At 40.5% G+C, this 24613-nt stretch overlaps 1 protein-coding gene across 9 annotated transcripts in view; it reads right to left on the bottom strand.

Moving 5' to 3' along the window:
• The window catches only part of LOC121594525 (GTP-binding protein Di-Ras1), a 173785-nt gene that overhangs the window by 10086 nt on the left and 139086 nt on the right, over positions 1-24613 (bottom strand). For all 9 annotated transcript variants that reach the window (XM_041917875.1, XM_041917872.1, XM_041917866.1 and 6 more), the window contains 2 exons: positions 14478-15037; positions 14081-14358 (listed from right to left, as the gene is read on the bottom strand). In XM_041917875.1, the coding sequence (XP_041773809.1) occupies positions 14081-14358; positions 14478-14648 (449 nt within the window). In that variant the 5' untranslated portion in view covers positions 14649-15037. The remainder of the gene's footprint in view (positions 1-14080; positions 14359-14477; positions 15038-24613) is intronic.

Genomic DNA, 24613 nt, shown 5'->3' with positions numbered 1-24613 from the left:
CATCAACAACCCGCTGTCAGTTAAGGTCGTCCCTACACCGGCCATAAAAGCTATGAAACACATTTATTATTATTTATGGATTGGTTTATTGGATTGGTTTATTTTGCGATAGGTCATCTCGTTACAGTGATTAACAATTCACCGATGGTGAATATGTTTGTTAATGAATTAAAGTTCGAGTGATCTCATCATATTCATTGTCATCATGATTGTATGTGATATGGGACTGGTCGATTCGATAACTCCTGCGAGGTTGGAGAAGATCGATCTTCATTCAGAGACTCCTTCAATAGTAATGGTGGACTATTAATTGGACAGAATCCACAGTTTCACATACTCTCACAAATATAAAATAACAAAAAAAAAACACACACACACACACATCATTTTTGATCTACATTCCAATACCGAAATAGTACCAAAAAAAAAATCAACATAATGTTCCACCATTCCCCACGATGGAGACGCCTAGTACTTATAATATTAAAATAGTAAATGAATGACAGGAATCTGTAGAATATAGAGAATCAAATAACCAGCCTAAGCGAGAACTTTTATTTGATCCCTTCTATTTATCTATTCTATCTATGCTTCGAATTATGTTTTTATTAAAAAAGTCTTACAGGGATTTCCTAGTCACTTCCGCATGTGCACATAATCATTTACCGCCTCCAAGATATTTTTCAAAAACAATATTTGGAAACTCGTAAGAGAAAACGGACTCGGAAAGCCCTGTATGACTTGTGTTACGCACACTACAAATGATGAATTATTTAAAACATTATTTATTTAGAATGACCTTTACTGAACGAACGCAGAATCTTTGCAAATTGGTTGGAATAACGTTTTCTATCCAAACTGTTTGCCGGAATTGGTGACGCTGTTTTTTTTTTTAATATTTCTTTAAACAAAGGTAAAAAATGGCCAAATTGACCGTTCTCTAACTGGTACACAAATTCCCAATTAATTAGATTTTTCTTTTCTCTACCATTCTCTGCAGGACCACTTTCGTTAAACCTTCTACGGAAGTTGTCACGAACAGATGCACTTGTAGGCGGGAAGGGACATGAAACAGCTCTCCACCGAAGTGCACTAAACACAGCTTGCCTTTTTTTTCTACCACCATCATCCTTATGGTTGTGAAGCAAAAAGTGGAATAAAATAAAAGAATTAAAAATAGATCAAAGAAAGGGTTGCGCTGCTAACGTCATCTATGTGTTTTTAAATGTTAGTGGCGAGCAGTTTGAACCTGCAATATGTTCATCGGCTTTGAAATGATCGGCTTTATTTGCTTTACCCACCTGAGAGGGAGAAGTTGATGGAAAGAAACATAAATCTGTTCCAAGCTAAAGCACCACACAAGAAACGGTGATGATCTCTCATGCAGGAAATAAATCGATGCATTTGCTGGAATGTGGCTTATCGTTCTTACCCATCTCACACCATCGAACAAATGACTTTCCCAGTTCCACTTTGCCTCCTTGCCCATGTGATAGCCAATCACATTCGACCATGATAAGATGGTTCCTTCGGTTCGCTATATCCTATGAACCCGCTCTGTTGCCTCAAGTGCCCTTCCGCTCCATATTCAATTAGCCGTATGGTGGCAAGGGCACCAGCACTGACTAGCACACAGCCAACCAGGCAACCTCAATCACACAATCAAACGGTTGACCTTTTCCTGTGCTCGTCCCGTCATTAAGCTGTGGCGTTCATTGTGCACACCTTGGACGTGTGAAAGACACGGCCAAGAAGGAATGGAGAGGAGTGCGAGACGACGGTGACCGTCCAATTTTCACCTGCCCTTCAGCGCGGCTTTCTGCGAGCGACCCAGATTGGGGAGAATACAAAACCATCGCTCGAAGTGGTCCCCCCGGGGCTGGCGTTGTAAAGGGAATTGGTGAAATAGAGCAATATGGAGAAATTTGCTAGTTTAACTCCTCTCGAAGGGACACCGACTCTGACGAGGATGAGAGTTTTGGTATTGGTTTTATGCAGGTTTGTGTGTCTGTGTGTATGTTTGTGTGTGTGGGCAGGGTGAAAGCTCTCCAGCTTTCTGCGAAACGATTACGCAACTCATCGCCGCTTTACGCAACGTGTTTTAAAATGCTGATTAAAATAATCAATTTAAATTGATACTGCCTGGTTCAGGTTTGCCGTACTCTACTTTGTAGGCGTTGTTTGTTTAGCATAACCAAATCCAAGCTGCTTCACAACCGTTCGAGCGAACCCTTCAATTCGAGTCTATGGGTGTGTGTGTGTGAGCAGTTCGAAAAATCAGTTTAATATTTAGAGAATATTAGCTTGGGCGAAAAATTGTAATTAATGCACCGTACTTCAGTGGAGGAGAAAGCAATAGCACACGCGCATTTCATTTTACCATATCTACTCCCCAACCGTGCTATCATCCTCGACGGTTGCTCTTCACATGTTTGCAATGTTTTTTTCTTTTCCTTTTTATTTCAATAGAGCTAGACAATGTTCAGATTTTCTCTACGTCAATCTTCATCCCTGCCAACCGTTTCGAACCGTTTCGAAGGCGCATGCAAAATAACATATCGCATTTTTACATGCCAGCTGCCAAGCTGGTGAAGACTTCGCTTGGCTCGCAGACCCAGCTCGACCCCAAGAAGAGTGACGACCGCCCTGCTAGCATTATACTCGATTTGAGTGGTGGTGCGGAGTTCATGCTAACGCTTCTGCCACGCATTTAGCTCCCAAACACAAAAAAAAAACTGGGAGCTGTTTTCCATTTTCGAGTTTTGTGGGTTGCGTTATGAATATTTGTTGCCCTCGACGGCAGTTTGGGTACGGCACATGGAACTACGGTTCGCAATTACACGCTTGCCGACATGCAGATGGAATATTCAACCTCACTAGTTTAAACCGGCACAAAAGTTTAGATATCTGTTTGCCAGATCGTGTGAATATTCGGCAAAAAACAGACTACAAAACAGAGCGTTCCGCAACAAAGTGTCATATCTTGGCGGGAGTGTAGAAAGCAAATTACCCTTGGTTATTATGGTTTTTCAACGCGCTCAAACTTGATGCTCGCAACACTGCGTGTACCAGAAAAACAAAAACCACACAGAACTACCATTAGAGTTTTTTTTCATATCTCTGGCTACTGACTATGACCTTCCATCACGACCAACGAGACCACTGCAAACGGAACAAATGCGATCTAGCCATGTCATTCGGTGCTTACCGGATGAAAGTAGATTTCAATTTTCCGCAACCAGAACGGCTTCACCATCACGCTTGCTAACCCCGGCCGGGCGCCTGAGTGTGTGCAATTAAAATTAGATTAGTTCCACCGTTCGTGAATTGGTTACTTTCTCTTCAGGTGTTTTCAGATTCTGTTTTTTTTTTTGCTCTGTTTGACAGACCTCGGCTGTGAAGCACCCTTCCGTGTTACGGTGCATCAAATCAGCAGAGTGGTGGTGATTTCTCTCTCTCTCTCTCTCTCTCTCTCTCTCTCTCTCTCTCTCTCTCTCTCTCTCTCTCTTTCTCGTTGCTCGGCTCTCCGGCACTGTCACGCTCGTTGTTGCATCCTGCCGGCGCATATTCTACATGTTTCAACAAGAAAACGAACAGGCTCTGGGCACCGCAACGCAGTAGCATCAGAACCGTGCAAAAATGTGCAAAACTCCTTCCCACCCCAAAACGGATGCGATTAGACCATTACACTGAGCTTTCCGCTCCAGTTCCGGAAACCCAACCTTCCCTTCCTCCCCTTTTCTCTCGCTACCCCACGAACGCACCATTATCCGGGAACGCAGACGAAGAAACAATTGAAACCTGTTAAGCAACCGATTATGTTTTGCTTTTCGTACTCTCGTTGCACTTTTTATCTCTATCTAACCGTGTCTGGACGTGTGTGAGTGTGTGTGTGTGTCGTGTTGCGTGGCGCATCGTCTGCACTGGAAGGACATTGATGAACCTGCCAGCATCAGCAGTTGGCAGGACAAGTTTCTCTACCAAGCGTAGCACATCGTTGGTTGGCGAAAGTTTGCGCCGGCAGCATGATGACCAACCAAGGGAAGCAGGAAGGATTGTGGCATGTAGTATTGATTGAAATTTTGCACATTACACGCTGGTACAATAGTCAGCCAAGGAGAGCTGGTAGTTTGGGGGAGTGATTGGTGTTCGCCCCAAACACGCCATCATCACCGTTGCTCTCATTATCAGTTGGAAGTAGTTTTCACTGATGGTAAACACAGCACAGCGCTGGTTATTGTTATCCCCACAACAATACTTGAAGCAAAACTACAATCGTTTCATACACGTCGTACCGTGGTGTGCTTAACAAAAGTACGGTTTTACAGCGGCGCTGTCGAGATTCGAGATCACTTGTGCGACTTTGCGTTTTCACTGTGCATCATATACTTTTGCTTTCTACGTACACAGCTTAAATAAGAGTATATGGTTCTACTTTAAAATAATCCGTTGCACGTGTTGACATAAAAAATCTTCGTATCGTCGAAACCATTTTCAAAATTTTTCTCGTATCGAAAAAATAAACATTTCCAAAAAGGCAGTGTTCGGGATCATTTCCGATTTACATCAATGTCGTCAGTTTTGAGACTGCTGAGATATGGCTCATGTATGACTGCTACTATATTGCCTTTTGAATTCGTACTTCATAGGTAATTTTTTTTAATGCACGTTGGGAAACAATACGAACATACAACACAAGGGATTATGTTCACTTTTCCGAATAAAATTGTTGCGTATTATTTTAGGACAAGCGATTTCTGAAATTTTTGGGACCTTTTATGATTTAGCTACGTACCAGCTACGCCCTGGTTAACGCAAGGAGTAATCTCACTTGTTATTAAAATATGTTTATATAAATTTGTTTATTCGCGTTGATAATTTAGAATTAGAAAATATACACGAACAAATCTTTGATTTTTAAGCGTTTAAGATATGAGAAAATGTATTTAACGGAAGAAATTATTCTTCAACAATGGACGTTGCGCCAAATAAGTAGTAGGTCATGGCTTATCTTTACCTCTAATGGGCTTGGCTCACAACGACTTATAAATTACTCAGGACAGACAGTCGAGATGTTACAGTTGATGTTAAGTCGAGAGACATGCTTCCATGAGACCGCTTCCTTAAATCTCTATCTTCCCTCTATCTTAAATTCTAACAGTAGTTAAAAATGAGAGACAAAGCTTGAGCCTATTCACACGTACGCAATTACCGAACATGAATTGCCTGTTTCATCATAGATCATAGATTGCCAGATTTTCTGTTGCTACCTGTTGGATCATAGCAAATTTTATAACAAGAACATTATCATATCATAACTATTAGTTGATCATTGTTCACATTGTTGCATCCTGGACTATAAAAGTATAGAATACAAATAAAACAATCAATCTGAATAAAACTCTCAAATAGAACGCATCGTAGTCTGGCATTTCAATACACAACAATTGGCGACGGGGATATGTAAATATAGAAGCAAGCATGCCTCAAAAAGACCAGAACACATAATCGGGAACCAATAATACGGAACAACTCGTAGCCATGAACTTGATCGAAATTATCTTCAATCCAGAAAATGGAGGAAAATTTCTAAAATGGTTTCGACGATACGAAGATTTTTTCGAATCGGATGCGAAGGATGTCGGTAAGGTTCGGCTGTTGCTGAGGAAGTTGGATGCACAAGCACACAACCAATTACATCCTCCCCAAACTTCTGAAATAGCTAACATTCAAGAAAACCGTGAAGACATTAATGAAAATTTGCGGATTGCAGAGTCTTCAGTTCTTCAAAACCGAGGCAGATGACATTATAAATTACGCGGCGCAAGTGAACCTAGACTGATCGTTTCAAGTATGTCTGCGTAAGTCTGCTGTCAAATGCACTTTGTTGGAGATTGGCAATACTCGTCACACCAATGTAGAAAATGCCATCGTATTGGTCACACAGAAGGCTACTGTGAATGTTTCCAGAAAAAAAACGCCCAGCAGGAGGAGATAACAAATAAGGAGAAATTAACACAACAATCATCATCAAGTGAACAAGGAAAATTGCATTCCAGAGGCGTCTACATTGTGAATCACATCACTCAACACCCAAGAAAATGGATTCCTACAACATTCCATCAACGGCATTACAGTCAATCTACAGCTCAATCTTCTTCTTCTTTTGGCACAACAACCGTTTCGGTCAAGGCCTGCCTGTACCCACTAGTAAAGTGGGCTTGGCTTTCAGTGATTTATTGTTACCATAGCAAGATAGTCAGTCCTACGTATGAGGGCGCGGTCTATTCGGGGCTTGAACCCATGACGGGCATGTTGTTAAGTCGCTCGAGTTGACGACTGTACCACCAGACCGGCCCCTACTCTGTTGAATAGCTTTTCTCCGAAAGACTATGTTGCTGAGCGAGCCAAGCATTCACATTGTTAGCTGTTGCAAAATGGTTTAATAATGCGATACTTACTATCTCTCGATGTATATGAAGGTCTAAAATCATCTCTATTATAAAATTCTAGTAAAGGCTGATCAGCGTTACTTTCCAGTGGTAGCTTGGATGCTTTTTGCTTAGGTTACATCCATACAAAGGCAACCACATCGTCTATAGAAAACGCAACGCCGACTTAATTTTAAGTGTTTTGAAAGGTTTGGAGAAGAATGATACAAATTACAGTCAGAATTTAATAATTGAACGTTTTTCCGTGGTCTTTCGAGATTTTTCTATACATGGGCCTAATTTTTAAGCATAGTCAAATAATGTCTTCTACGACGTGTAAGTAAAGATTTGCAATAAGTGGTCCAAAGAACTGGATCTGGATGTATGAAAACGTTGCGGAAACATTCATACGAAAAAGTAACTGAAACAAATAACCTTATTTTAGGAGTAACGGGCCATGCCGGCCTATACAGGCTTTCTATAATTAGTACCACTTAGTCGGATAGTCAATCCTTGCTTAGCACCATTGGATGGGCATGTTAAGATGTCCGAGTTGACGATAGTACCGCGAGATCCCTTAATTCAACAAGAAATATTAATAGGAAAACTGGATTGGATGGTTCCATTAGTAAGTCAGATTCAGAAACTATTTAGGACCCGAAATATAACCGCAGGACTCCACACAGCATAACACGGAGCGCAACATAACAACTGACAGCTGCCAAACGCTTCACAAAACGCTTGGGAAAGGAGGTAAAGCGTTTCATTAACTGTCGGTCATCGCAGTAGGCTGGTAGCTGTTCAACGAGAAATGAGCGGCCTACTAAGGATATTCAAAACATGATACCAGCAAAGAAGCGTTTTCGGAAGCGTTTGGCAACTGTCAGTTGTTATGTTGCGCTCCGTGTTATGCTGTGTGGAGTCCTGCGGTAAAAGAGAGCAGAATCAGGGCTCGGAATAAGGATCTGTTCCATGACTGACATGGAATTTTAATCATTTCATGGATCAGTAGGGGGTTCAGTTCCAGTACTGAAAGGTATATGTTGCAGGATCTGCATGGAGTCCGAATCAGTCCCAGGACCATTATGGGTTCAGTGTAAGTTCTGGTGTGGCTTCGGGATCAATTCCATAGCCGGTACGGTTTTTGACGCCGTTATAAAGGTATATATATATACAATTTCAGTACCGGTAGGGTAAATGTATTAATGTAGCGGTACAGATGTGCTTTAATAGAATCAAAGTGTCAGGAAAGTAAATTTATGAATATTTTAACACAAAGCAATTGAAATATATTTTATCTTCGCTATCAAAAGCATTTTTACCATCAAGCACAACAAATTTACGAAAAAAATAATATTACGACTTTGTTGTACTTATAATGGTTGAATGGTTCCTATAGTCGTCGTATTATGTGACTATATTGTTGGTAAACAAAGATACCTAAAAACTGTGTATAATATACATGGAACTTTGTTAGAAGCTGTTTTCATATGAATAGTAAGAATCACATCCATTATATTGATTTCTTACATAATTTGACCGTAGATTTGACCGTAGACAAAGTGTAATTAATGATGCAAATATAGACTAAAAAGCTTTATAACTGTAGTCTTTAAAAGCCGGTAAGAGTATGCTTGATTCGAAGTCGATTTTTCACTCAGTTGGATTTCTGTAGCTTATTTTTGTGAAAACAATACGAAATGTTAACAATACCACGGAAAAAATCTCAAATAACCTGTTTTTACTAATTATATAACTATGACCACTATCAATAGTAACATGCCTACTTTGTGTATCTATAATAACACTATGGAAAAAGGATAAGGAATTTGGGAGAATGTTGACACTTTGACACAAAATATGGGGTATTTCTATCACTGTAATGGAATGGCCCAAATTAACTTTTATAGCCTTTAAAAAAACAGAGAACATCAAACAATGACATAAACAACTTAATTGCTCTTAAATTATCGTATGATGCGCATTTTAGAGCCATACCACCACTTATGGTACTACACCAATATCAAGATATATTTCAGATCCAGTATGGAAATGGGATCAACTTCCCGACCGGAATGGATCAGGATCAGTAAAAAGAAACAGTAAGGGGTTAGGATCAGTTCCACAATCAGGTTAATGACTAATTATAATACCTATACGGGAATGGAATCAGTTCCAGCACCAGAATAAGTTGTATAAAATTTCAGATTCAACATGGATTCGGGATTAATGCATCGCTTCTTAATGCATCACTTGGAATTAAAAACCTCATGGAATTTGCGTTGTACTTTAAGAAATCCGTTGCATTCAAGTTATTATATACCCCAGAAATTGTCTTGCATAACCCTGTAACCGGGCCAAATTAACTAGTACATACTGAAAAACGCCCTACAGCTCAACACAGCTAGTAATATAACGGTGATCACTTCAATTCATTCCAGAAGAACCAGTTAATAAGGGTGGGAGATGTTGGATCATAGCACGCACCGTCAAACGACTTTTTTTAAAATTTTTGATGTGTTTTAGCTGCTATTGCATTATTTTAATGCATATTTTTTAGCCAAACGTGTGTATTGATGGCCCATTTACCAAATCGGCTCATTACTTTAACCGACTGTTGGGACGATATAGACCGCGTGGATGTAGACAGAAAGTAATATTTGTAAACATCGATCTGTCAAGAACAGATCGACCTAACTCCCACTTTACCCGACAGATGGCGTACTGGATACACAGAAAGGGACGACAGGATTAACTTGTGCGACAACTAGATCTCCAAGAATAGGACTAATTAGGAAGCGGGTCAAGTTCGCACAGCTGATGGAGAACAGGGCGCCATCGCAAACCACAAATTAGTTGCAAATTAGAACGCGGAAAGTCAGCACCAATTTAAAAAACTGATCAAATAAATAGACAGTTTGTAAAATTATCTTTACTGTTTGCAACTCAATTACTCGATTGCTACACACGTAGCAACACCGACCTTATACCTTATTTAAGCGGTTTATACGCTATTAGATTACCGTTATTACACACATAATTTTAATATATTTCCCCTATCCTAGCGAATATATTCAACAGTTATAATCCCCTCATATGACGAAAATTTAATCTTGCGTTCACGATCGTAAAACATCGTAGAGCTATGTGGAATGTGCTAAAGCCAAAGAGACCGTTCCATTCCGCAGAAAACTTATCGAGCGAGACATTGTGGAATACATTATCCCGGGCTCGGGTTTGTCTGTACAGTCTGTACAGGCAATAAAGGTTCATTCATTGTTGTGGTTGTATAATTCGTTTCGTTTCGGTCCAATTACCCTTTGCCAGCAGTTTTGTTCTGCATTTTCTTTTTTTGTTCTCTATTTGCTTTTCAAACATTATTATCAGTTTAACTGTGTGTGGATGATTGCAAAATGAACAACTTCTCTTCCATAGAAGTCTTCTTTTTTAAGCTTCGTTTTAACCTCCACCAGTTGCATCATAATGGCATAATGTAGAATAAAAGCTCTTTATGTTTGCAGAAAATGCCATAATTGGCGCTTGGTTTTCCTCCAATATGTGTGTATGTACTATTTCGCTGCTTTGTCCCTGGTGGTTGCTTCTGTTGTTCAAGCCAGTTTTGATGCCTTGCGTGGAAAAAGCCTTTTTGAATTCCAATGTATTTACGAACCATTAAAGTATGAGTATGAGTATTACTTACGTTGCCTGTACCATTTGTTACGAGTTAAATAAATGTATGGCCGTAGTGAATAGCTGTGAACGAGTCAATTTGTGTGCAATGTTTTATGTAAGACCGTTTTTTAGGAGGAGAAGTGCGAGTGAAGACTTAAAAAAGTTTATGAAGTAGAACCAAAAGCACAAACGAATCCCGCACTGTAAAAATCTGTAGCCGCTACACGATCTCTTTTCACGAAATCACCATCAGCGGTTGTTAAAGACTGCGCGAGGCGCAAAGATTGAATTAAGATTTATCCCACACAATTGGCTTTAGTCACGTTACCACTGTTCTGTCAATTTTCACAGCCCTCGTTTTGGTAAGCCTACTCAGTACGTGCTCTGTGGCGCCGACCACTTGACAGCCGACCGTGCCACAAAACATGACAAGTGGTTGCTTTGCCTTGGCCTAACAAACAGAGCGCGGGCAGCATGCGAAGGGTGCGATTTCGGTTGAAGATATATTTATTCAACATACACGCATACCGCGAGTGCCGAATTTTTATCCACGGGTGGCCTCGTGCCGGGTCGTAGTCCATGGGTAGTCCCGAGGGTACGAGCCATCTGTCGAAAATCTCGATGCCATTCCGTCGCTTTGTTATCCAGCGGCAGCGGCAAGATTGTGCCACCAACTTCAAACAAGTGAAGCCGGAAAAAAGTCACGATATATCTTTCCGCGCATCAAACGATTCACAATCCTTCACCTACATGCAGAGTGGGAATGGGAGGTCTTTTGTTTTGTGCCATGATATCAAAGTAGCGTCTACGCATTGGACCATCCCGAAAATGGATCGGGATTACGAAACCGTGCTTATGCTGACGATTATTGGGCGCATCTTTGCACAGCCCTGTCGCGTTCAGCACTATCGGCGTAATAAATGATCCATGAACCAGGAGAGCGTGTAGCATTCGTCATGTTCAGGAATCAGTTTTCGATTCGTGACCTTTGCGAACTACGGCCCGCCACTGTGCGCCATCGTTCGAGCAAGATGTGTACAATGTCAGCCGTGTCAATCGTGTGGCGCTTCCGTGAATAGAGAGGATATCCGATGCTGTATGCATGATCCATCACTCAAACCACGATAGCTTGTGAACAATTTACAAGTGAAACGAGCGTTGCCGACACCCGGATGACTGTACGGAACATCGACGAAGTTGGCGAAATCAAATCTACTGTCGTCTTACTATCACGCTGCTGCCTAACGCAAAGTGCTTAGCGAACGTGACTTGACAACTATTTCATTTAATTTTCCATCATTGTCATTTGATACTCGTGCTAGAAAGGCGTGCATTGTGAAGAACTTTAAAACCTTCCAAAGTAGAACATCTTGTGGTGGATTCTTCATTGGCTAAAAATGAACAGTTGTTTCGCGTTGGCGGCGATGATTCTTCGATGAGAAAAATCTCCATCTTCATCAGATTTAAAGTTTTTCACATCAGCTTCTTATTTATTCATGCTATTTTTTACTGCTGTTTGGACAACAATTTATCAGTACTACTGTTTCAAGATTTTTTCAGTACCCAATTTTTCCAAGATGTTCATGCTCATGTGGTCATGGGAAAAAGGTGTTGGAATAGGTTTATTACGCATCATGTTTGTAAAAAGAAGAGGAAGAGATTGGATCAAATTACAAACAAAAACTATCAAAATTAAAGCTTTTAAGCTTCCTCAATGATGTTGTGTGGTTGGTCAATGTTTCATAAATGGTTGGAAACATTCATTTCAAACAATGAATAGGAATTGTTATTTTCATTTGAACAGGTTCATATAATCTCGGCTTGCAGTGTTATTTGAATGGCTAAGAAAATAAAATCAATACTGTAACTCTGTTCGCAAAAATAATTATTCCACCGAATAAATTCGATGCACTGTCCAACCGTGCCACGTTGAACTAATAACAACACTAACTTGTGGATTTATTCAGATAAATAATAACCTCATATGTGCGCGCGGGTTTCAATTAACTTTACAGGTCGATGATTAATTTTAATAAACGTCAAACCGGTTCTGAGCGTCTGTGCACATGGTCAGGTTGTACTGTTGTGCATGGAATGAATATAAACTAAGTTCTTTCTTCTTCATACACTCAACAATTACAAATACAAACAATTTCATGAAACTTTTTCAATTATCAGGAAACTCATTATCCAAAACATGAAAACACACACACACACACACACACACACACACACACACACACACACACACACACACCACACACACACACACACACACACACACACACACACACACACACACACACACACACACACACACACACACACATGCATACACACTCAGATGCACGTGGAATAGACGATTGCAATTCAGGTACAACACCGATACAACCTATCGTGCAATTAATTTCGATATTCTGGCCCGATTATAGGACAGGTGCCGGATTATGCATTTGGGCGCTGCCGGTTTGTCAGTGCGCTAGCGCTTAAAGGCTGATGGGAAAGCGAACATGTGCTTCGCCACCTCTTGGTACGATTGCCTTTGGCGCCCACACTAACGTGCAAACACCCCATTAGAACTAGTTCATTTATCACAGAAAGAGCGATCGGTGGTCCCCATCCAACCGGGGCGGAGCAAGGTGGAGCGGAACATTTCAACAAACGCCCGAGCTCAGAACTGAATAATTTCTGCCAATCGCTTGCACCGACAAACACCGCCTTATTCAAACACTTTCAGCAGTGCCAAATACTCACAGCCCGGAATGGAATTATGCAACGCAGCAACTCTTTTCATCGATGCCATGCCAAACCGAAACCGTCCCGCGTCCTGCGGTGTGCGATGGTCAATATTGGCTTTGAATTGAATTTCCATCGCTCCACACACTGCCACCATCACCACCACTCCCAAAGCTTAAATGAATGATCCCACCAGCGTCAAATGAAAACGCCTGAAAATGTCAGCAAATTGTCCGTCGCCCGGGATGGGCGTGTGAAAGGCTATGGGCACGCTGAATGGGTCGAGTGCAATATTCTGACAAACAATGCTACTTTTTGGTGTTTTATCCGGCTGTTGCTGCTGCTGTCGCTAATAAGTGGAGTTATTGCATCCACGGGCAGGTGGCGTGGCGGCATGTTTGTTGTGTGAGGACAAATTGATTTCAATTTGATATACCTGCTGTGAGAAAAATTGCAGCACCCTGGGAAAATTCAATCTCGTTGTTGTAAAATAAAGAGGAAAAGAGCTCCGCCAAAAGGGCAACAACAAAAATTAATCGAAAGTGTGTTTCGGCTGGCAGCATACGTTACAATGGTGACCATTATTTTGGCCTCGAACAATCAACATTAATTAATGGATGTGCGTGTTGGTTGCAGCTAAGGTAGGGTTCGTGATGACTATGGTATTTTTCCACATGACATGTGCGGTCCGGCACGGTCTGCTTTTGTGTTTTTTTTTGTGTGTGTAATTTTTAGTAGCAATATTTTATTACTATTTAAACCGTTGTTTCAGCCACAGATTCAACCACATAATCTTGTAATTATACAAACTATCCCCAGTTGCATCGACACTTTCATGATCGTGATTCAAATTCGTGATCAAAACGTCTTCTCTGTACGGAATGAATAGAGGTTTCATCATGTCGACGAAACTTTCCTCACGTCTGTTGGGCTGCTTTGAAATATTCACTCTTCGTTTGAAGGGCTTCTAAACTTCCGACACCAGTGCTTTTTGCATCTTCATAAAGTTCTAGTCGAGTGAATGTTTTACTTCTTGTCTTACTTAGCACACGTTTATGAATACTAGGAGCATGCCGCAGCAACCAACATGATGGCAATTATACGCTCATGTGACAGAGCGATATGCACGGCTGCATGAAATTTTCCGCAGAAATTGTTTTCCGAACAAAACAGCCCTCTTCCCCCCATGCCCCACACTCAAACACCCAGCCCTCGAGCGCTCCCAAATCTGTGTTACTTACTTTAGCTTCGGTAGCTCGCAGAAAACCCACTCGGAGACGTCCTCGATGCGAACCTCACGGTGTGACGCGGTCAGGTCGTACTTGTTGCCCACGATTACCATGGGAATGTCCTGGAAGTCGGCCCGCTGCTCGCGTATCTCCTCGAAGCACTGCTTCACGCAGCCCAGGCTGGCCTCGGACGTGGTCGCATACACGAGCAGGAACGCATGGGCCGTCGCAATCGAGAGCCGCCTCATGGCCGGAAACTGCATCTCGCCGGACGTATCAAGGATGTCGACCTGTGTGCAATGGCAGCCAGCAAGAAGTTCCAATTTTAAACGTTTGATAGAACACATGTTGACGGGCGAGACACTGTGTAAATCGTTATCCCTTAGTGCCTGCCTACCCTCCCACTTACCTTAAGCGTAACTGAGCCGAGATCGTACTCCCGGTTGTACAGATCCTCCACCGTTGGCCGGTACTTGTCGGAGTACGTTTTGAATAGGAACCGTTTTATGATGCAGCTTTTGCCGACGCCGGCTCCACCTAGAATCACTAGCCTTATTCGCTCAAAGTCTGACATTTTCATTTAACCCTGTGTGCCGTGTGGAACAGTACTGCTCTACCGCTAGCGTTTACTGGTGGAGGCGAAATGTTGCCGCAGAAGGTGCGAGTTGCAGCGTGCAGTGCAAGGAGCAAGCAAAAGACGGAAAGCTCCCAGCTGCAATGACACGCAGTACGCCGTCTTATAAAGCGCAAGCAGAACGGGGAATGGTATCTGCCCTCTTTCTCAACCGACACACACACGCGCAGCACGCGGAAATGAATTGTCTTATGCTGAGTGGTGTCTTTGCTTGTTCCGAGCTCAGGCTGGTGACTGGCACTATGTCAGCGGATGAAATATGCGAATGGGAACTAGCTAGCAATGGTGCGCTTTCGTTTTTGGCTTCATCGTTCACGCGAGCACGAAATTTCGATCTGCAATAAATGAGAAGCAAGGGAAGAGAGAAGGAAAAACACATTCGGTTAGCATATTTTTAAATTGGATTTCTTTACCAGCACTTCCGATACAAAATATGGTCTGTCGATGTTGCAATGCACAGGAAATAAATTTCACTTGTATCGGTTCTGTAGAGAGATTGTAGCTTTTTATATTTTTTCTTGCATGTTTAGGTAGAGCTACAATTCCCTACAATGTAAGTTACCATCCTTAATCCGGGCATTGGTTTTACTTTGTTTCGTTATGCAACTTAAACCTTGGGCGTATGCATTAATACTGTGGGTTCAGCGGAAAAATGATGCATGGTACAAACTATAGAGAGGTAAAAGATAAGAAACTGAAAGAAATCAAGTCACATAACTTCAACTAAACATCGAACCTTACACCAGATTGCATTCTTTTAGTTGATGAGGTATTGCTGACTTCTTGTAAAACAGTTATGGCTCTGAAATTCTTGAACTACTATGTTATTTTCAAGCAAATAAAACGAAAGTAAGATTTGTAACGCTTATTTACGCACCAACACTTCTATAAAATATTGTGCTACATCAGCGGTCGGCCAACTTTTCAGGGCAAAGGCCAAATTTAACGGCGCACCGCATTTGGCTCGCGGCGTAGACTTCGCCGACCACCGTACTTAAGGATTGTTATACATGAAATTCAAACTATTATTGGTTATAATTTACATAATATGCAAACTGATAGAGTGGTACAGTGGAATAACTTATCCGAAAGTATGCTTTTCTTTCTTCTTCTTCATCGGCACAACAACCGTTGTTGGTCAAATCCTGTCTTTACCAGTATATGGCTTGGCTTTCAGTGACTAATTGATTACCTATCTCAGAATAGTCAGCGCTGAGTAAGGAGGCATAGTCCATTGGGGGGCTTGAACTACTGACGGCTGTTTGTAATGCTGTAAAGTCTAGCGAGTTAACAATTATGCGACTGTCAAAAAAAAACATATGATTCCTAGCCCTTTGTCAGTCCCACGATTTTTATAAAATCCAGAAACCCATAGTAACATAATTGCAAAAAGTTAACAAAAGAAAACAATCTTGGCCCATTCTGCAAACTGTTGATTTACAAAAAAGATGATGTGCCATTATAATTGATTTATTCTCCCTCCCCGCAGGCGATGATTGAATAGAAACGGAGAACAAAAGCACAGCCAGGGTCTCATTCTATATTAACCTATTCAGTGTTTTGCCCAAATGTCTTCGAATCTATATGATAAAAATTTGAAACATCGTCGATAAAGAAATCATAGAATTTATACATTTATAACCTACGTTCGATTGTACTTTGCACCACTTTAGCAGTTATGGCATTTTTTTTACGTGAGCATTATAGTAAAAAAACTAGGCGTCTCCATCACTAGCTATAAAGGACTGTGTCAATTTTTAAAATGATTGATGTTGGAAAGAGCTAGTTCGGTGTATTAGTTTTTTTTCTGAGTTCTTTTTTGTAATCATGATTGGTCATCTCATTTTTATTTTCTTATTTAGATCTTTTTCAGATTTTATAACACAACTTCTACTCGAAAACTAATTAAGCTCCACGGAAGCGGTACAAGTATAAGAAATGGACACTGGAATAATAAAAAACGAATAGGAAAAGAGGAGATTAGGAGAAAATGGCAGTGAAGAGCATCCGAGGCGAGATCTGTTAAATCTATTTGATGATGAGCTGAGGCTTTTAATAGAACATACAATTGTTATATAATTAATAATAAAGTCTAGTACATAACCTAGTACATGATTAATCGCGCTGAGATCTTTTCTACTATGTGGAATGATTAGAAGCTCACATAGTTAAAGGGAAATAGCATCCAATTTGAAGAAAACAAAGAGGATCAATAGCGAGGCATTGAGGAGCAATATCACGGGCCAGAGCAGCAAAAAAGCTAAAATAGATACGGCCTGTTTGTAGAGATTCGTGGAACAATATTTGATAGCACAACAAATAAGAGAAATCACAGATCAAGTAGTAGGAACAAACGTTTCGATACACGTTTTGAAACGGATGTAGAACCTCTCTACTAACTCCATCCGTGCAACAGAAACATACTTATAGGAAAAGAGATTTCTGACGCTAATCCCAACGATAACCATACTAAAAGGAACGTTTTATTCGCATTCACTCGAAGCAAATGAAATAAGCAGATGAATCATTAAAGGTAAGTTCAAGAGAGAATCGTGAAATAAAAAGGATATATTTCCTGGACCGTAGAGGAGACATGCAGTTTGTATGTTTTTAATGCAATAAATAATTAGATTTTTAGAAAATTTAATAATTTCATGTTTAGCATTCGTCTCGAATCAGGTAAACTGTTATAAAATACTTCAACATGTAAGTTATTAGTCATTAATCTCACACGTAATAATGCCTTACATGATGACTATTTTAACCACGCAAGCACTGCAGTAATCGTTTTCAACAAATATCCACAGCATCTTATGTTGGCGGTTCAGGATTATCAAACAAGGAAAATGCTCCATAAAAAAGATACATTTTATATCTTAAACGAAGAAAAGACATCAACGATAGCAAATCGCTCCTGCAGTAACGAATATGAAGTCCTTTAGTCACGATACATCATTATAACGAATAAAAAGTAAATACGTCATGAAACAGATCTTTAGTATGTGATGCTCGTTTTTGTTTTGAAGTGAAAACACCCAACTCTACCATGTAACACCTTTACTTAATAAATAGAAGTAAAATTACACATCAGCAAAACACTCACTCTCGTTCTCTCTTTCTTTCTACATCTCTACTACTCACAAAAGCTCCGCGCTCGTCCATAACGTATATCCAACCTCATTAGTGACACATTTTTGCATTTTCACCACCCCATTCCCCATGATCATCATACCACCGGTTGAATCGATTCACCATTTACCATTTATTTTACTGAAATGCAAGCGACCGTGATGTTCGCTAATGGCCGGTTAAAACAACCGCAGCTTTCTCCGACCATCCAGTTTTATCCCAGCGCAGCGTAGAGTTTCGATTACCGATGGGCATAAATAGAGCTTACTGTAGAGAAATTAATGATTTGCCAATGCTTTTGAATGAGCTACACCAACAGCCCGGTTAGCCAGAAACTGCACGTACCACTGCAGCACCAAAGTATTTGCAAACAGAGCAAAATTCCTAATTCCAGTAGTGTTTCTGTTGCCCGCAATACAGTCAATGACTATCCACAAACAACAGCAAAAAAGTCAAAAAAGGTCCACAAACCACTTTTGATGATGGTACGCTGGTGGGTAGTGTTTGCGGTCACCAACATATTACCACACGCATAACCTCGTATCGACTTTCACCTGTCACAAAGCGCCCATTTGCTCTTTTGGGGGCGGTTCGGACGTGTTTCCCAATGTACCTTTCATCGTGCAGGAACGTACGTACGTACACAAACACACGCACATACAAACCAACAGAGACACGAAGCGGTCGGGATGCGAAGGGTCTTTCTCATTAGGCAAATATATATATTGGGCATACCACAGGGTCAGCTGGCAGGCAGACCGCACATATCGACCAATGATTTTCCGCTTCACCGAAGTGCTCTCGTGGGAAAATTATTCCAAGAATGACGGTGCTATTTGGGACAGCCGAAGGGACACGAGGGAACCGGCTCGGTTGGCAAGTTGTGCCACAGATTAGGCTCGTTAGATAAGGATCGAAATCGGACCTTCTCCAGGACACGGCCAACACGGCATTGTTAGTGGTGAGACCTTGCGACAAATGTGAAATCATGTCACACAAATGGTTAGCTCTGGCACCGGGAGCGTATCGCATCACATCCATAACGTACCGCATGGAATTGTGCTTGTGCACGTTATGTACGGGCAAAGAAGTTTATTCCTTCAGGACGTTTGGGTTGTGTTGTTTCGCGACCAAACTGCCTGAAAGCGGTCCGTAATTAATAGAAATCGTCGGCCGCTGAGCTCGAGAGGGAAATGCGGTTTCGGTGACATCTGTCAGCAGATGCGCTGGCATCTTAATTAACAAACCGCTATCCAATATCCTCAAGGACGTCTTGTAGCGTATCGAAAGTGATGTAACTTTATTGCCTACAGCAAACGAATTACAAAAAAAAAAAACTCAACCAAGCCAAGACACTGAATGTACGGTTAACAGATCATCCAAGAATAATGGTACACGCAAAACAAATTAGGTAGAACTGCTGTAGGATATCTTTTGGTTTACGATGGATCGCATGGTCTAAGATTGATAATATTTACTGATACAGAATCATAATAAATCACAATTGCTTCAGGAGAATTCAATTCTTTCATCAGATACGATAAAAACCGTACTTTTTATTCCTCGTAAGAACGGCCTAGCAAACAGTATCAAGAAAATCGTACTATACATCAAAGAAGTGCAAAAGCCTCCAACAAATGAAATACAAGTGCTTTCTCCAACGATCTCAATCGACAATTTTGGGTCTAAAGAATGAAGGTCTAACGAATGGAGCGTTTGGAGGAAGATAAAATATGCATTAAAAAGGGCTGCGAGGTTGTTTATCACAACGAACAACGGAGATGAAACCAATTTTAGGAACCACTGTAAGCAAATTCAGGTAATATAATCATCAGCCAAAGGATTTACATCCACTTATGAATGCTTCATAAAGCTGTGGTTGGATTAAAGTATAAGCAAACGCAATCTGAACCGGGACGTCTATAGCTATCTACCAAAAACCAGGGTATGAAGGTTGGTGGTTTAATGGTTAAAGTATTAATTACAAATTTAATATAATGTAATATAACTCAACTCAATTTTAATGACGAATACCACTAGCAAATCGGACCATTTTTACATCAAATATCGTATATCAATTATATTTCCGAAATAGCTGACTGCGTGATAGCTCTTCCGATGACAAAAAAGTTGTTTAAACACTACCAGTCAGTCAGACGCTTGTCAGTTCTCATAAAAATACATCTGTTGGCAGACTCTGTTTGGTGCGCGACGGAAATCCAATACAAGTTCCTATTTTAAAATGTAATCTGATTCTACTTGCACCAAGATTTCAACAAACGAACGGTTAAAGGACTTGGAGACGCCTAAATATATCAAATGCTAGTCCATAGCTCGTTGAAAACTTATTTACACGTGCCCGGGAAGCGGCAGTTTAAACCATTTCCATTTCTTTCATTATGTACACACCCTCGGGTAGGAAAACAATTGCACTGAATTATTTTTTTATCTGGAGCTTTTGAGGTTAGGTTTAGATAAATTAACGTTTATTCATCTGGCTTGATCATCAAAATATTCCACTCTAATCTTTAAGTAATATTAGACCATTTATGTAAACTTGTCAAACAGTCAATCTCACAGTCAATGTAAACAGTAAATCTGATGTAAATAAATGCGTGACCCAATACAGAGATCCAAATGTCTTATGTACTACACACAATGGTGTTAAGTATAATTTACAGATGAACTGTGTGTTAAAGGTTTTACGAGCTTTAAACACCAACAGAATGAACATACAAGGACAGAAGCGTGGCGTGGAGACGTGCACCTTAAGGCCGCAATAATGGAATTCCAGACGAAAGCGAGAGGCTGTTAACGGTCTCAGACACTCCAGCATTATTATTAAAAAATTTAGTATCATATCGTTTCTATTATTTTTCCTCTACAACGTTATAATATGACTAATATTTTTTGGTTCTGATCAAGGGTAATTGCAAATATTTTTCCAATGTGATAAAAACGAGTTTGCATTCAGCTGATGTAACATAAGGATTTAATTCACAGAATTCAATGAAGCAGAAATCTCACAATATGATGTCTGTTTCTAAGGCAACGAAGTGTAGAATCAAATAAATAATATTTGAGAAACAACTTAAACCTCTCAGAAAGCACATGAGTAAACCTGGAAGTAGGAAAATAAATTAAATACAGTTCACTATTATTTGAACTCATATTCATATTTATTCATAAGTATTGAAGTACATTTCACTAGGTACTTGAGAACGTGTAATATCGAAACCCTATTAATGCAACGTACGAAAGAATGAAACTATTAGCGGAAGCGCAAACTACTTCGAAACCGCACATCATGATGATCGGAGGAGCTTTTTTTTTAATCTGTTAGTACTTGCTTTCCAGGTACTAGAACAGTGATACTATTTTAGCCCCGCTCGAAACACGCTGCTGCAGCTGCTAATTGCATTCATTCGTGTGAGTTCACAGACTGAAAAGATAAATTAAATACATTTATCAAATCGGATCGAGCGCATCATCAATCGACACCACGGTAGTTCAATAAGCGTTCGTCTTTAATCACTTCTGTTTCGCTATGTTGCGTGGGTTTATTCAAACGAATACTTTTTATGTAACACAATAAAAAAAAAACAAACAAACGAAAGATTCTTTCGTACAATGTGGTTGGGTGCAAGATAGTAGCGTGGAAAGATGCAGCAAAACAGAATGAAACCATAAATCAACATTTCACATCGCTGATTTTCTTGTAGCTGTTAGCAAACAGCAAACGATAGCATTTCAAAGCAGCCCAAATCATTTTGGACATCCACTTCTAGGACTACGACTTACACTGCTTCTTCGGTGAACGATCAGTTTTCAAGGAGGGTTTCGACCATTTGGCTCTATTACTACTACCAGCCTTACCGTCTTACGGCTGGGTTTACCACAATTATGAACTTCTGTTACGGGCGGCTACCAAAGCAGCCCGCATGTTTTCATCATGTCTTGTTTTCCTGTATTCCTATCTTTTTTTTTGCAAAGCTTCCCACGCCTGCGATGGGCATAGGTTTGCCGTAGAGGGGATAAAAAAATGGAATGATTTATAGTTGCAGCCCGTGAAAATGAAGCTCCCACCGTTAGGTAACACGTTTGCCGCCGCTGCTACCATCCCATCAGAGCCATAAACACATTACCTCGACGCCCAGCGCTATTCACACTTCTTGTGCTGTCTATTTCGCACGCCACGCAAAGGATGAACCATAAACACAACCTCATCATTACCACTGGCGTCAAAATAAGCAATGCAATTTAGCACCACGTGAAAGTTTGCCGTACAAATTGCTAAGGGTAAATAGCATCGGCTCCCAATCATAATGTGCGATTAATAAATGTTTATTGATTACCAGTGTTTGAAACAACAGAAAACTCAGAGAGCATACAAAATGGAAAATGGAAAATCCTTATGGAACGTTGCAAGCTAACGTTTTATTAACATGAATTTGGGTAAATGTACCAATTGTGGTAATGCAATTTATTGTGGTACAGATGTGTTTTAATGGATTTAAAGTGTCAGGAAGGACAATTTCTGAATATTTTAACACATGACAATTGGTTTATCTTCGCAATCACGACCATTTTTACCATGAAACACATAAAATTTACGAAAAAATACATATTTTTGTGACTGATTCATTGTATCTATAATGGTGGTATGGTTCCTATAATCGTCGTATTGTGTTCCTATAGTGGTGGTTAACAAAGATACCTCCAAAACAGTGTATAATATCAATGAAACTTAGATTCGAAGCTGTTTTCGTATGAATAGCAATGATTACAGTCATAAGATTGGTTTCTTGCGTAGTTTGATCGTAAAAAATGTATAAATTCGATTGATGAAACTATTGACTAAAGTAACAGAATGGCCCCATTTAACTTTTAATCCCTTTGTAAATGAGAAGAATATAGAAGAGAACATATCACACTAACATAAATAACTTAACTACTGTTAATTTGTCGTATGAGACGTTTTTTAATGCAATACCACCACTATTGGTACTACCACCACTATAAGTACATTTACCCTCTACAACTTTAATCGGGGAAAAAACATCTTTAAAACGCTTAACGACAATTACCACGCTTCAGCAAAATGACAACGAACCGAACGATAGTAAATTACAGATAAAGCGAAAACAGATCGGTGAACAAAACAGAAACAAAATCCTGATGGATGTGTATGATTTTCGCTAAGCTCAACCAGCGAAAGTAGAGCTAACAATTACTACTTCAAAGACCAAACCATTGCTCTTCGAAGTTCAGGTAATTTGAACCGTTGCTGACACCGGATTCCTTTTATTTGTTTAGCAAATTACTGCTTTAGGTAAAGCCATTAAGTCAATTATCGGTATTATACCGAGTAACGCCGTTTGCTCAAACAACAACAGCATGGATGCTATCGTCTAGAGCTGTTTCTATCGCATTCTGCGTGGCATACAAAATAGCCTCGGTATGCAAAGTCGAATTTCAACAACCATTAAAAATGCTCTCTACTTAAAAGCCACACCATCAACCTGAGATGACTTCCTTGGCGAAGTGTAGCCCCAAAAGACATTTGGCCAACATGGCTTTATAATGATTTGTTAAGGAGTTATGCCAGACAAGGAGTGGGACAGAGCTATTTATTAATCCTCCCCGAATGCCCACGGTTAAGCTGCTTTGGTGCAATGTCTGCTCTCCTTATACATAATTAAATTAATTCTATCATAATCTTGAGAGCTTCATTAGTGTTAGAGTCCATTTTTTGTGGTTCTGTTCATGATTAGCTGCCCATTGAAGCTTGCCTTACCTTACACTCAATTTACATGACTGTCTTTAAAGCTGAGCATAACCCTATCGACTTTACTGTTTGATTAATCAACCAAAGCTGGCACTTAATAGCATAAGGCAAGCTGTATTTTGAGTCTTAAAAACACACTTACCAGCATCAAAAGCTTTGCAAAATCAAACCGGCCCTGCCCCGTGCTCGGATTGATTTGGCAAAATCAATAAACCCATTCCCCGGACACCACGACCGGCCGATGATCGACACAAAGTTTCCTCCGCTATTTTAAAAATAACAAAAGATTCCACAACCTTGCCTGCTCAGCCACTGTTCCCACTTTTCTATCGATCGTGGGCAAGGAATGTGCAGGGTAATAAAATTCTAGTAATCCTACCTTGCGTCTACGCTTTTGCTCTCTCGATAGGGGACGATTTTATGGCAGCCCGTTTGCTTCGGTGGCCCATGAAAGATGTCACAGAAAAGGGCAGGACGGTAGCAAGAATCTCCGGTTGGAAATAAGAAACTGCCGACAAAAATGCCGAATGCTTTCACCATATTTTGCGGCTCACAAGCTTTGCCCGAGCATTAATTCAACGCTTCATGACGTTGATCTTCGCTGCTGCTGCTGCTGTCCTCAGTTTCACCTTCACCTGTCGCTCAAATTTCGGCCCGCTTCGCCACGCAACCACGAGTCCCTACGAGTCGTGTTCGTTTTCGGGTGGTTCAATCAAAGCGAACCTGCAGCAACTAACTGTCCGGACCGTAGGTTCTGCCCGATATGTATGGACGATTGTGTCGTTCGGCAACGAGTATCGGATCCATGGGACACAGGAATCATAACAGGCCCAACGGCAGCCGTCATTAAAATGGAAAATATCCTGTATCACATCGTTCCGATCTGAAATATAAAACATTGATTCGCTTTTTTCTACCTCTCCCCTTTCTTACGTGTGTTGGATTTCACAACCATACGCAGTGCCTTTGCCTGTGTCCTTGCGAGGCACGCAAG

This window comes from Anopheles merus, chromosome 2L, assembly GCF_017562075.2.
Source record: "Anopheles merus strain MAF chromosome 2L, AmerM5.1, whole genome shotgun sequence".
Lineage (NCBI taxonomy): Eukaryota > Metazoa > Arthropoda > Insecta > Diptera > Culicidae > Anopheles > Anopheles merus.
This window is presented reverse-complemented; position numbering and strand designations above follow the sequence as displayed.